This window comes from Sceloporus occidentalis, unplaced genomic scaffold (assembly GCF_023333645.1).
Source record: "Sceloporus occidentalis isolate IW3139 unplaced genomic scaffold, rSceOcc1.0.p SCAF_1, whole genome shotgun sequence".
Taxonomy (NCBI): Eukaryota; Metazoa; Chordata; class Lepidosauria; order Squamata; family Phrynosomatidae; genus Sceloporus; species Sceloporus occidentalis.
In genome coordinates, this window is record NW_028316981.1 from 305,380,181 (window position 1) to 305,395,122 (window position 14,942).

At 41.3% G+C, this 14,942-nt stretch overlaps 1 protein-coding gene across 2 annotated transcripts in view; it reads right to left on the reverse strand.

Annotated features, from left to right (window-relative positions):
* Positions 1-14,942, reverse strand: part of LOC149324185 (mitogen-activated protein kinase 4-like) — a 101,923-nt gene that overhangs the window by 39,439 nt on the left and 47,542 nt on the right. For both annotated transcript variants that reach the window (XM_089497406.1, XM_089497407.1), the window contains exon 2: positions 3,922-5,271. In XM_089497406.1, the coding sequence (XP_089353532.1) occupies positions 3,922-4,467 (546 nt within the window). In that variant the 5' untranslated portion in view covers positions 4,468-5,271. The remainder of the gene's footprint in view (positions 1-3,921; positions 5,272-14,942) is intronic.

Genomic DNA, 14,942 nt, shown 5'->3' on the forward strand with positions numbered 1-14,942 from the left:
AGTTCTCTTTTTCTGATCTTTGCCAAAATCCATCAGAATTGTGAAATGCTTGGACATTTTGGAAGATAGGAATTACACTATTAATGTAGAGTCCAAGATCTAGGATTCCTACCTATTTACCTGCCAAGATGCTGCCAGGCTGAATTAAATATGCTTAGAGCTGAAACACAGCTGTTCAGTTGCTGCATTTTTGGCCAAATACAGAATTAGCTTCAGTTACCTAAAATAAAATAAAAAATAAAATTTAAAAAACATGGATATTTCTATGCATAGAAATTTCCCCTGCGGCCTTATTCTCAGTGAGATCTTGGGTATGGTCTTTAACCTACTAAGAAACCAGAAAAGGACAACAAATATGATTAGTTGACCTTCTGTCTTTCTGCATGTTGGAGATCTGATTTAGCTTTCCCTCCTTTCCCCCAATCTTCATCTAGTAACAAAAGAGATAGACTATTTGAATATCTGCTGCATCGGATAAAAGAAATTACACTGAACTGTTCAGGTGGAATTAACTCCCCCAACATTCAACTCCTGGGCAGCATACTGTACTGCCAAAAGTATCCTTTATGATAGTATAGCATATACTGAAGTCTCTGTTCAGGAAACTGAAAGCCTTTAAATGCCGCTTGGCCCTCAACCACAAGATGCTGTGCAACTGAATCAAAACAGAGACGCACTAGAGAACTGATCCTGTGACTGGAAGGAGATAAACGTTTTAAGAGAGCTGAAAGTAGTCCAAAGAGACCTCACTTCCAATACAGTGTACATGCATTCCTGTAGACACTGTGTTGCCTTTGGTCAAACAAGACAAAAAAATCATTCATCAGTGTCAAAAGGACATGAGATTATGGTGCTCTCATGGTAGAATGAACCGCTGCAGTTTAGCACACAGTTAGGCAAACAACTTATACAATTCTCTTTTACATTTACATTTTTGCATACCTTGTCATAGAACAGAACTGAATATTTATGCTGAAAACAAGAGGGAAGAGCAGCTTCTGACATCCTTCAAATCCCTCTCTGAACTCACGATTTCTGCAAAGTCTTAAGTTCAAATGCTACGTTATGAAGTGGTGGGTAAGGCACAAGACATCTTCAGGATGCAGTTTGTTGAGCATCTAAACAGCAGTCATGAAATACTGTTAGAGAGCCAATGTAGCATTGATTAGAATACTGGGAGACTATGAATCAAATCCCTACTTGGCCATGGAAATGGGGCAAGTCACACTCACAGGAAGGCAAGGGAAAATCCCTTCTGAACAAACTGTTGCCAAGAAATCCCCATTACAGGAAACTCCCTTAAGATTGCCATAAGTCAGAAATGACTTTGAAGACAACAAAAATACTGTTGGTTGAACAGCTGCAGATCTGACCCACTGTAGTACTGTCCAAAATATATTTTATCATTTTGCCTAACCCATGATAAGGTTCTCTTAGAGTTGCCGAAAGTCGGAAACAACTTGAAGGCACACAACGCACACATACAAAAACAGGATTCTGATAGAAAACTCTCTCAAAAGGTGCAACAGTTTGCTTCTGCCTGGCCGTGCTGGGAAGGACAAGATTCCACCTCCTCCTCTGCTTTCCCCCAGCTGAGTTAGTTGAGAGCAAACTGCTTTGCACTTTGAACGCAGCTTGCAACTATTGAAAGAAGCTGGACAAAGGCGGAAGTGGGAGAAGACACTGAGATATTTTTAAAGCAGTTGAAAAAAAATGGGACAGCAGGGGAGTAGCCACGGCTGCGCCTGCCAAATTGGGACAGTTGGAAGGCATGTAGGTTTCCTTGGATCACACGGTGACCCTAGCTTTGTTCCTAGCAATACTGCAAATATATATATATTTAAATGCTGCTTCAAGCTCCTTGCACAGAAGATTAGAGATAATGGAAAACTGCCATTATCACGACTTCACATATTTAGCCATTAGCAGGCAGCTTCAAACCTCTGGTTAGTTTTCTGATGCATCACATGCCTGAGCACAGTCACCCAAAAGCACACACATTAAGAATTCAGGATTTTGCATTGTTTTCTTATTAGCCAACACACATGCACCTCCAAGAATTCAGGACGGAAGTGGGAAACATCTCTCTTATTTTTGACCAGCAAAGCCAAAATCCCAAATAAACTACTAGCTGGGGGGAAAACATACCAGAGCACAATTGTTGAACATACTGCACATTCCTCATTCTGTCCATGTATTGCTTTTATCTAGGGAGACCATGCGTATATGCCAAACTCATGCTTAGGACACAACTCTGTTTGACGGGGTGAGGTGCTCAAAGTTTTCCATAATAAGCCATTCTTTTTACTTTAACATTGGAAGTTTCCATGCTACAGGTATAACGGTTCCAATTCTAGACTTCCCATCTGTTCTTTCTGCTTAATTAAGCTCAATGATACCTGCTATACTGGAAAGGGACATAAAATCAACGAAGCTTAAGCAAATCACCTTTTTGAAGTACAGGTTCCTGAATCTCCTACCACCATAGACACTGGTAGGTTTTCAGGAGTGTAGTCCAAAAACGGAGTTTGTCTAAGCTCTGAAAACTGGGGGTAAACATCTTTGCTCCAGAGCAAGACAGTTTGCCAATTTCATACTCCCTGGGTTGAAGTCTTCGGCTAACTAAAGTCTGGAAAACTGTATAGTTGGATTCCCTTCAACACAGCTGGCTTGTTTGTAATAGTCTAGACTTCACAGTCAATGCGAATCATGCCTTTTCGCCACCAGAATGGAAGCCAGTTGTTTTTACCTGGAATGTACAGCCCTGACAATATTGTTCTTTCATTCAATTTGGAGACACAGATTAAAAAATTGTAAAAGTGTTTCAGAATCAGCTTTAAAAATCAGCAAAGCTTAGCTCTCCTTAACCTTTCCTATGCCGTACTTTCAAACAGCACTAGGAATCATGTAGCCTTCCTGGTGCTGTTTGACTGCAACTTCCAGCAGCCCTAGCCAGTGTAGACAATGGCAAAGAATGGTGGGAGCTGCAGTCTACCAGCTGATTGCTGAATAAACAAAAGGCAGGATGCTAAGCTAATTGGCTAGGAGCAGCAAGATGATTTTTCGCATTACATACTGTGGAACAATGACATTATTGTGTTGTGTCACATGAGGAGATGCTTTACTTAATAGCTAAACAGGTTTCAACAACAATACTAAGAAATTAGCACTTGTAACCTTTGAGGGCTGGTAGCTACTAGCTCTCACTGCATGCCACTTGCCAAGGCATGGGCTGATGGCAGTTGGTGAGTTTGCATGCAACTCATGATGGAGATAGAAGTCAGCTGGCTGGCTGGCAGGCAAGAAACAAATATAAAGCAAGGTACTGTAATTTGGTTTTAGAGGACTGATGCACCTTTAAATACTCACCGTGTCTTCAATTCCTATCCCAGCTCAATCTAGAGTATTTGTCAATTATGAAATTTTACATAAAAGTGCTACAAATATTTGTAGTGGTTATTTTTTTCCTCCTAAGGAAATCAGTTCATTGAAACGCTGCTCTGGGCTTCCTTCCACTCAAAGCAATGGGAAGAGTAAAACATTATTTTACTATGCTTACTAGATTGCAAAATGTATGCCTACTTTCTGGATATGTGTCTAATGAAACTCGTTGGGTGTTATGTCTGAGTAAACATCTACAGGATTGCATGGCTAATGTGCCTTTAGCACAGGAATGAGAAGCATATGGACCCCAGCTCTTCTCGGTCCCAATCAGTGTGGCCAAAGGACAATAAGTGGAGAACCAAAGCTTCCACATCCCTGCCTTCATATAATACAGTTCCTTTCTGTGTACATCACTGCTTTGGAGGGGAAAAAGGCCTCATAAGGCCTTAGAATGATCGAGAGTGGAAAACTGATGTGGGATCTCAGGTCTGTGGACAGTAACATGAACAAGGTAGCAAAAAACCCATTGGGACTTACCTTGTGTGAATAATGCTGATCCACAACCCTTGCTAATCCAAAATCACCAATCTTCAGCACCAAGTCCTCTGTGTTAATGAAGATGTTGGCAGGCTTCAAATCCCTGTGCAAAACATTGGCTGAGTGGATGAACTTCAAGCCTCTGAGCAATTGGTACATGAAAAGTTTGGCATGTTCCTCAGAGAGCGGTCCTTGCTCCAACAGACGGGCCAGGTCTGTCTCCATATATTCCTGGATAACATACACCATGTTAAATTTAAACAAATCCCCTTGAAGGTCTGCTCCTTTGGGTCCTAACACCTCATAGACCTTCACGATGTTGTCATGGTCCAGTCGACGGATTATCTTGATCTCCCGGAAGGCATGCTTCAAGCTTTGTGCGTCATTGATGGCGATCTTTTTCACAGCCACCTTGCGGCAACTTTTGCTGTCAACTGCTGACAGGACGAGCCCGTTCACACCAAAGCCCAGGGGTCTGAAGTTGATAAAACGGCAACCCAAATCATAACCATACATGTTTGCGATGTAATCACACTTTTCCGCCATGGTGGTGTCTTCTTTGTTCCTGTAATAAAATCCCACCAGAGAGCCAGAACTTCCAGATCACCAGTCTGGTTTGAAATCAAATGGCTCATCATGCTTATGAATTAAAATCTCCAAGTTTCCTTGCTTGAAGCCCATAGTGACAGAAGAGAAGGAGTTTGAATATTCAGAAGTGTGAAGTGAGAGACTAGGCATGAAGTCAATTCAGAAATACTTTCTTCAACAGGCTTGGAAATTTAAAACAATGACTCATTAGTTCAGAAAGAGGGCAGACAGATTGTTTTTTAAAGGTACAACTGCACTTAAGCAAATTAATCTAGGGAAGGCTCTACCTGCAACATGTCAATAAACTAAAAGACTCATAAGAATTTCAAAATTATCCTTCTCATTTCTTCTGTTCTGGGGAATATGCCTCAGTGAAACCTAAATCACTTTTAAAATAATCTTGGTTACCTAGATATGGATCTTCTGTGACAAGGGTTGGAAATCAGTATTTATACCAGAAATATTTTGTTCTCCAGAAATGTTCCGTTGTTAGCATTGTGAGTTAATGATTCTCCATGCAAAACAAGTAATGAGGATTTGGTTAACTTTATATCGCATCTTTAAATACAAAACCAGTTTTCCATTTCATCATCTGGAGACACATTAAAAGGAAAAAAGTACTATCCTCATCAGCTGATCTTGGTGCCACGCATCTGAATACTCAATTTCGTTCCATTTTTCCACATTCTTTATTTGCTGATATATGTGTTATTTGGTCTTCACAGTGCCACATCTCCTCCTCGCTTATTCTAGAGGGTTTTCCTGCAAGGAAGATAAAACACAAAAAGCTTAACATAATCCATGATAATGTAATCTTCTTTAAAAAAAACACACCTGTCTTTCTGAATAGAATGGACAATATAAATGATAACTTTTTCAGTACCTCAAGTGTTATCCTTGCTAAATGATAATAAACACACACACACACACCCTTAAACCTCTCTACCTCCCTCCTTTTCTACACTCATACAATATCTATTTTTCTATCTGAACATTTTCCAGCACAAGAGGCAAACTCTTGGAAGAATGTGACACACAAAAACACAACAATCAGATACCTTGCTGTGAGTTTAGAGCTATACAATCAATTTCAAGCTCTCCCCTTCATCAATGAGTGTGAGAAATAACAACAGGGATTAGTTCTCTGAGAGCCAATGTTGTCTCCATCCTCAAAAAGGGGAGAAATAAGGATCTGAGCAATTACCAACCAGTTAGATTAATGTCAATGCCAGGAAAAGTTTGAGAACAGTTCATTGAACAGTCAGTTTGTGAGCACTTAGAAAAGAAAGCTGTGATTATTAGGACCCAGTATGGGTTCCTTGAGAGCAAGTCATGGCAATCTAGTCTTAGCTTCTCTCTCAAACTCTTTCTTTCTCTTTGATAGAGTTGCAAGCTTGGTAGATCAGGGAAATGCTGTGAATGTAGTACTGTATAACTTGATTTCAGCAAAGCTTTTGACAAAGTTCTCCATGATATTGTTGCAGACAAGTTGGTATAAGTTGGGGTAGATAATAATTTCTGAGAATTTGTAATTGCTTAAAACCAATAAATCTCAAACCATCCAAAAGAGTGTCTACTAATGGTTGATCTTTACCCAAGTGGAGTCACTAGGATTAGTGTCACTCCAGTGCGGTAACTCATGCTGCCACCTCCAGGCTGCCTGGCATATACTCCAGCTGTCCCCCTCCTCCAACCAAGCCACTTTTGTTTTAGTGGTGGGTCCAGATCTGGTGGGCCTACTGACCAAATGGAAAAAGGAGGTAACTCTCTTTCCTGCCTGGCCAGCAGCCCTGCCAGACCCAGAAGACAGCCCCTTTCAACCACCAGCTGCTGCTGCTGCTACCTGACAGCCCTTTTCAGGGCAGCCAGGGCTGCTGGTAAAGTGGGAAACCGGGAAGGGGCTTCTGGGTGGCAGAAGCACCCCACCTCCACCAGCAGCCACAGCCAATAGACACCAGAGGCACCTTGACTAGCAGAGGGGAGTGGTTTGGGGATATCTTGGGATGGATAAGAGCGACCTGCCCACCAGGTGTTTGCCCCACTCTGCGGTGTCACCCAGTGTGCTCTGCACCTCATGCACCCCCCTACTGAGGCCTCTGCTTCATCCTGGGGACAAGTGTATAGTGGGGTGCCACAGGGTTTTGTCCTGGGCCTAGTCTTGTTCAACATCTTTATAAACTACCTGAATGACAAAATAGAGGGCATGCCATCAAATCTGCAGATGTCACACTAAATTAGAAGAGGTAGATAATACACCACAGGAAAAGACCAAAGTTCAAAATGACCATAACAAACTACAGAGCTGGGACAAAAGGAACAAAATGAATTTCAGCAGGGATAAATGTAAGGTACTACACCTAAGCAAGAAAAATTAAGTGCACAAATACAGGATGGGTGACACATGGATTGAAAGCAGAAAGTGTGAAAAGGTTTGAAGGGTCTTACTAGAAGATAAACTAAACATATGTCAACAATGTGATGTGGTCAGCAAAAAGCCAGTGCAATGCTAGGCTGCATCAAAAGGAGCATAGTGTCCACATCAAGGGAAGTAGAAGAGCCACTCCATTTTGCTTTGCTCAGACCTCACCTGGAATATTGTGTGCACCAAATTTCAAGGATAGTAACAAGCTGGAACAAGCCCAGAGAAAGGTGACCAAAATGATATAAGGCCTGGAAACCAAGCCCTATGAAGAACATCTTAGGGAGTTAGGAATGGGTAGACTGGAGAAGAGAAGGCTGAGAAGTGATATGACAGCCATCTTCAAATATATGAAGGGAAATCATGTAAAAGATGGAGCAAGTTTTTTTCTGCTATTGCAGAGAATTGGATTTAAGCTAAAGAAAAGAAAAAGGTGCGGTGGCTCAAGTGGTTAAGATTCTGACTCTGTTGATTGCAAGATCAGCAGGTTGTCAGTTTGAGGCCCGGGTGCCGCATCACTAGTCCCAGTTTCCGCCAATCTAGCAGTTTGAAAGCATGCAAATGCAAGTAAATAAATAGGTACCACTCTGATGGGAAGGTGAACAGCATTCTATGCAATCATACTGGCCACATGATCACAGAGTAGTTTCTGACAACACTGGTTCTTCAGCTTAGTAACGGAGATGAGCACTTGCCCCCTATGGTCGGACACAACTTGACAACTTTGTCAATGGGGAATACCTTTACCTTAAAGAAGAAGAATGAAAAGAGGAAGAAAGGAAATTGGGAATAATAGAATTCCACTCTCCAAGATTAAACTGCCTGGGAGGGTGGTGAATTCTCCTCCTTTGGAAACATTTAAACATAGGTTTGATGGCCAGGTCTCAGGAAGTCTTCATCTGGGTTTTCCTGTGCAGTAGAGGATTGGATTAGGTGGCACTTCCAGTCCTTTGAACTCTCGTAATTCCAGGATGCTGTTTGAACATTCACCATACTACTGAAGTTAATTTTTATGTTTAAAATTGTAAAGTGCTATGATCAAGAATTTGTATATTCAGTCAGGAGTACAGTGTCAACAACATCTCTTCTCATTCCCAAGAGCACTGAAGCAAACTTCAGATACACTAAAACATAGCAGGAAATTTCACTCCTTCATTAAGATTTCAGCACCACTCAGATTTAATGCTTGCAAAAAAACTATCAAGGGAACATAATCCTTGCCAGACAAAAGACTAAAAAACCAAAACAAAACCCTTTCTGCATGATGCCTGACCCGATCCAGTTTCCATAACAGCTTCCTCACAACAAACATGAGGTGATGAAGCCAAAATGCAGGTGGTGTGCAGCTGAACTGAAGTGGAATAACTTGAGCCATGGCTAAACTGGACCAGAAAGCAAATTAAATGACATACCGATTCAACCTCTGAAGTGTTTTCCTACAGCTCTGCAGCCAATATGCTTTGTTGCATATGTGCTACTCAAGAGAAGATGATTAAAAACTTGCCTCTGATAAAGATCTTGCATTTCTAGAATGCTGACTGATCCCAGGCTATATATAGCAACTGATTCCTGTGCCAAATTAACAGAGGCCAACAGTAGGGTGAGAAAAAAAATGCAACAGTTGTTTAGTGGTGAAAAACAAGCCTGAAAAGTAGATATGCTGGACATGATTTCCAGTTCCAGTTCTCAGAAGCACATCAAACTGCATGCCATATACCAGCAGGCTGGAGACCCAAGCAGTGTCCCAGTTCTTAGTAAGTACTGAGAGAGCACTTCAGGTATGCCAAACAACCAAATGCAAAAAATAATGGAGGCTGAAGCTCTGTCATAATGTCAGAGAAATGAGAATTTTTGCAGATGCAGCTTCTAAGGTTTGACAGTGCTTTAACTGCCATGGCTCAATGCTATGGAATTCCAGGATTTGTAGTTTAGTGAGATATTTAGCCTTCTCTGTTAGAGAGCTCTGGTGCCACAATAAACTACAGATCCCAGGGCTCCATAGGATTCTGCAGCGTGGCAGCAGCCTTGTTGTTGTTGTTGTTGTTGTGCGCCTTCAAGTTGTATCTGACTTATGGCAACCCTAAGTTGAACCTATCATGGGGTTTTCTTGCCAAGATTTCTTCAGAGGAGGTTTGCCAATGCCTTCCCCTGAGGCTGTGAGCACGTGACTTGCCCAAGGTCATCCAGTGGGTTTCATGGCCGAGCTGGGAATTGAACCCTGGAGTCCAGAGTCATAGTCCAACACTCAGACCACTAGGCCACACTGGTTCTGGCTGCAGTATTAGACAGGGGTTAGAAAGGCTGCAACATGCTGAAATGCACTCTTCCAAACAGCCATTTCAAAGTACAGGAGATGCAGTCTTCATAGCTATTTCAATTATTCATATTGTTTTCCTTAGAGACTCCTTATTTCTTTATTTACTGCAGAAGTGCATCCAATAATTTATCTCCCTTCCAGCATTTTCACATGTACAACCCACACTGTAGTTCCAGTTTAAGATTTATCAGTATTATCACCATTACCGTCATTTCAGGTTGAACCTCCCTTATCAAAAATACAAGTGTTTTGGATTTCAATTTTTTTCAGATTTTGGAATATTTGCATACACACAATGAGATATTTTGGAGATGGGATGCACGTCTAAACATGACATTAATTTATGTTTCACACACACCATATACACCTAGCTTGAAGGTAATTTTACACAATCTTTTTTAAAAAATTGTATATGAAACAAAGTTTGTGTAAACTGAATCATAAAACAAAGGTCACTATCTCACTCAGTGATGAAAAACGTTTTGGATTTTGGAGCATTTTGGATTGCGTTTTTTCGGATAAAGGATACTAAATATGATTTATGATTTATATCCCCCTTTCCCCCAGTCTGGGACTCAAAAAGGCTCACAAAGGTTAAAACAAATACAGCCAAAAATCCATATTGTACAAAAATTAAGAATGTACTTAAGCTATCAACAAAATTAAAATGAGTTAAAACCATAACCATTAAAAAGAATACAATTCCCTCCCCACAAACCATCCATCTTTTGTTTGCTGATACAAGAAAGTCTTCAAATGAGTACAGAAGGATAGCAGAGAGAGGGCAATCCTAATCTCTCTAGGAAAGGAGTCCAAGAGCCTGGGAGCAGCTACCAAGAAGGCCCTCTCCTGTTTGGCCACCTGAGAAGGTGATGGGACAGACAGAAGGGCCTTCCCCCCAAAATCACAAATCACAGTCAGGTTCATATGGGGCAACATTGTGCTATACATGGTTTCATCTCAAGCAGGTCCAGTTATGGAAGGTGCAGCTGCATTTAAAATCCTCTGTTCTTGCTTGTGACATCACAAACCACTAACTTCTCTAATCCAAGGGTGCGAAATTGTGTAGTCTTCCAGATATTGTTGAGTTGCAACTCCTAGCATCAACTCACCATTGCTACACTGGCTAGGGCTGTTGGAAATTGCAGTTCAGCAATGTCTGGAAAGCCGCACAGTTCCCACCCTTAGTTTATTTGAAGAAATCTCTATCAGCATTGCCAAATGTTCTCAGAATTATGAGCTGTCCGATCTAGTCTCTCTTCCTATACCTTTTCTAAAAGGGTGCCTGACCTCATACATTGCTGGCATAAATGGGCAAGAGTTTCCACTGAATTCAAGATCTGGCAGCTACTCATCCTAAAACACTCAACTTTACTCTTGGCTGCAAGCCTGCAGGCTCTGACAAGAAAGCCAACCCATTACGTCATGCCGATAAGCCATTTATAAAAAGACAGGCTAGATCTGACGCCTGTTTGCCAAGGAGACAAAGGGGGAAACTGAGACAGGACTGCTAATGAGGTCATGGCTGATGGATTCACAAGAAGTGATTCTGGGAAGAGATTATTTTTGCCAAGACCTGAGAACTTTCATCACTTTGCAATGAAAGAAAACCAGAGACAGATATTCTCATGAATTTAACTGGAGAAAAGTTTCAGCAAACTTTTCCAAACATCACAGGGTAAAAATAGAGGTCTATGTTTTAAAAAAGAAAAGAAAAACATAAAATATTCTACATTAACCTCAATGACCCATATAAAATGTAACTTTTCAATTAATGTCTATAGAATGTATTTATCTTCACTCATGCCTCCACATTTGCTGGGGTTAGGGGCACAGGACCCCCGTGAATATGGGGAAACCGCAAATAACAAAACCACTATATTTTTACCTGAGAGAACACCTCTCTAAGAATCTCTAGGTCTTCCAGTGCAACTCTGTGGTCAACATCTGCCAGACATTGACCACAAAATTGTGCTAGAGGAGCTACAAATGCCTAGTGGAGTGTTCTCTCTAGGAATCTCTAGGTCTTTCAGTGTGAATTTTGGTTGAAGTTGACCATAGAGTTGTGCTGGAAGACTTAGATATTCCTAAAGAGAAGATATTAATAAAATCCATGAATAATAATAATAATAATAATAATAATTTATTTTTATCCCGCTTTTCCAATGATCAAAGCGGCGCACAGATTAGACAAAAGTACATCGAAGTAAAAAATGATAAAAACAGCATTTAAAAACAGTAACAATACAATAACAGGCCAGCTGAGTGGGGAATCCATAAACATTGCAAGGTCATTAACAGAAGGGGTGAACCATATAGTAACATCTCATGGGGGGAAGGCTTGAGAAAAGAAGAAGGTCTTAAGATTCTTCTTAAGATATAAGAATATCTTAAGAATAATGAAATCTGCAAAAGTCAAAGCTGCAAGTGTGGACGAGTGTATTATTCTGTATTGGTTACATAGCATTCCTTTACTCCTAAAAGCTCAAAGTACTATAAATGACTCTCCTTCTCCACACTTTATTCTCACAACAACAGTGCTACAAGGTAGGTTGGGTTGAGAGAAACTGATGGGGTGAAGGTTACCCAGTGAGAGTCAGTGCAGAGCTTTGAATTAACTTACTAATCAACTCAGTAAGTTATTAACCCACTCTTTCTAACCACTTCTCATAACTCACTAGATTCTCCAGTTAATGCTGAAGTTGAAAATATGTGTTAGTGATATAGATTGTTAGAATTTGCTAAAGCAGGTGACCCTAGCTATGGCAGGTGACATTCAGGAAAACAAGAAGACCTGCTGCTCTGGAAAAGAAATAATAGAACTGGAAGAAACTTCTTTGGAAAGGCAGCAACTTCTCCTAGCCTGTGTGTTCTTCCTTATTAATAACTTTTGCCACCTTGTGAAGTCAAAGGCTTTCATGGCCAGCATCCATAGTTTTTTGTGGGTTTTTCGGGCTATGTGGCCATGTTCTAGAAGAGGTTCTTCCTGACGTTTCGCTAGCATCTGTGGCTGGCATCTTCAGAGCATGTGGCCATATGGCATCTTCTGAAGATGCCAGCCACAGATGCTGGCAAAACGTCAGGAAGAAACTCTTTTAGAACATGGCCACATAGCCCGAAAAACCCACAAAAAACTATTTTGCCACCTTGACCACACTCTGAAGTTGCTTAGCCTTATGTGCCCCAGTTTCAATGTGTGATATTGGAGTATATGCACTGATGCCTGGATAGAAAACTGCCTGGGAAACAAATATATATCAGTGCTCCTTGTCAAAGAAGATCGGTGTATACATGTAGGAAATAATTAAAGCATCCTCTAGGGCAAAATGTTTCTTGAAATAAATCTGTTGGATGCCCCCCTTTTTATCTGTTTCATCACTAAGATTGTGGTGCAATCTCTGGTTTGTGGTCATCACACCCACCCACACAGAGAGTGTGCAGTGCAAATTTAATTGGTAAAGAGCTGCACTCAGCAACAACAGCAGTAGCATTGCTAGAAAATTGGTTTTTATCAGACTTACAAATATTTCTACAACAGCCACACTTTCATGAAATCTTTTAAAAGCATCACATACTGCAGTGGCATCAATTCCCTTAAATGCAATGGTAGGAATCATAACCTTTGTCCATTAACTTTGAGTACTGGTTGTTCCAATTGAATAAAATATCCCTTAATACAGATCCACTCTCTCATATGCTCTGCCCTCCTCCACTTTGATCACAAACCTGTGGCTTCTGAAGCAATGTATTTTACTTTAAGAAAAGTAGTTGGGAAATAGATACAAAACTAAAAATCCACCATTTTGGACAATAGAAGAATTTTAAAAACCATGTTATGTAATCTGAAATCATCTCAGAATGTGGCAAAGTCTGTTGTGAATGTCTGCAGCCTCTGCCCACTTTCCATCTTAAAACTGTAACCAGATGCAGGATAGACTCTCTTGGTCTGAACATCACCCACTTTTTCATTTGCTTTGCATCTTCTCTGCTACAAAGTTCTAGAGGCTGCAAAAGCTTTCACAGTATTCTGTGACCTTTGAGTTAACATATTAACGGAACTATTGTGCCAATTTTGTTTATTATCCATTTACCAAAGGTCATGTTTGCAGCTTGATTATCAACTTTATCAACTGTATATTATCAACTGTATATTGTTGGAGTCACTTTTTTCAGTGTTCATAAGTGTACAAGTACATACAAAGAATCATGCTGAGTGAAAATAAAGACCTAATCTTTCCAGAATTCTGGTTTCCAAATGGATCAGTCAGATAACCTCAGGAAAATCCACAAGCACAATAACATCTTCCTACTTGTTTTCACTCCCAACTGGTATTCAGAAACATACTGACTCTCATTCTGGAGATGATAAGTAACTATAGTAAACCCACCAATCCCATGGATTGCCCCAACCTATATTAGCCAATGGTAGCACATGCCCATGGCCACGCTGACCTGGGCACATACACATCCCCATCAATTGACTAATATTGGCTTGTGCTACTAGTTTTCCCCATCTGCAGGGTGGGGCAGAACAAAACAGTCACAGATGAGAAGGGCCTGCTATATTATTAACAGCAGTTATTGGTAGCCTCATCCTCCTTATTTTTTTATTTACTGCAGGAATTGCTGATCTTGGTCTAGCACAGATTCTCAACCTTTGGCTTTCCATATATTTTGGTCTTCAGTTCTCAGGAGCCTTGGGCAGCATGGGAGTCAAACTCCAGAATATCTGGAGGCTCAAAGATTGAGGACCACCCTTCTTCCTGAAGCCATACTCATTTAGCAAGATCAGGGCCAACAATCAGAGCCACCAAAAAAGAGTTCAGTGAAACCATGTTTTCAGGTCCCCCAGGTGAGAGTTGTTCAAGTTGTTCAAATAGCAATAGCAGAAAACTTCTCTGTTGCTAGGCCAGCTAAAGATCAGATAGTACAAGAGAGGCAGGTCTGTCTAAAGTCCACACTGTCCTGGGTTAGCTGGCACATATTTGAGACTAATAAGTTTCCCACACCGGTGATAAAATGTTCCCTGATGTAGTACAACGGGCACGAGCGGGGCCGCGCACGGAGCGTGATGGGAACCCGATGGGGCCCAGAACGCTAGTTTACCGCACAGGGAACGCTGCCGAGCGTTCTCATCGCATTCCTATCGGGTTCCTGGGGACGCCATTTCTGAGAACTGGCAGGTTCCCATCACGCTCCGTGCGCAGCCCCGTTTGTGCCCGTTGTAACGCATTGGGGAACGTTTTATCCCTGGTGCGGGAAACTTCTAAGCGAGAGAGGAAGCTATGAGCACAAAATTCTGAGATAGCTCAAACAATGGCAGTGTTAGTTTTTTGTGGGTTTTTGGGGCTATGTGGCCATGTTCTAGACTTCACAATGGCAGTGTTAATAGGGCTCAGAAAGCATCCTTGTCTGTGGTAGTCAATTTGGCAAAGTGTAGTCAAGGTTGGCTCAAGTTTGAGGAAACAAGCAATGCTGTCAGGTACTCCGGGGTCAGAAAATCCAGCAAGGTTGTCAAGCAATCCAAGGGTTAGTGTCACAGATGTCAGAAAACAAGAATGCCAGAAAGCAGACACATTGCTTCCAGCAACTGGCACCAACCAGACCTGTCTCTTAAATGGAATGCAGGCAGCTGGCTCTAATCTTGAGCGCCTCTCCTGCTGCTTGGCAAGGAACTTTACTGAGCATCTCTGTTCT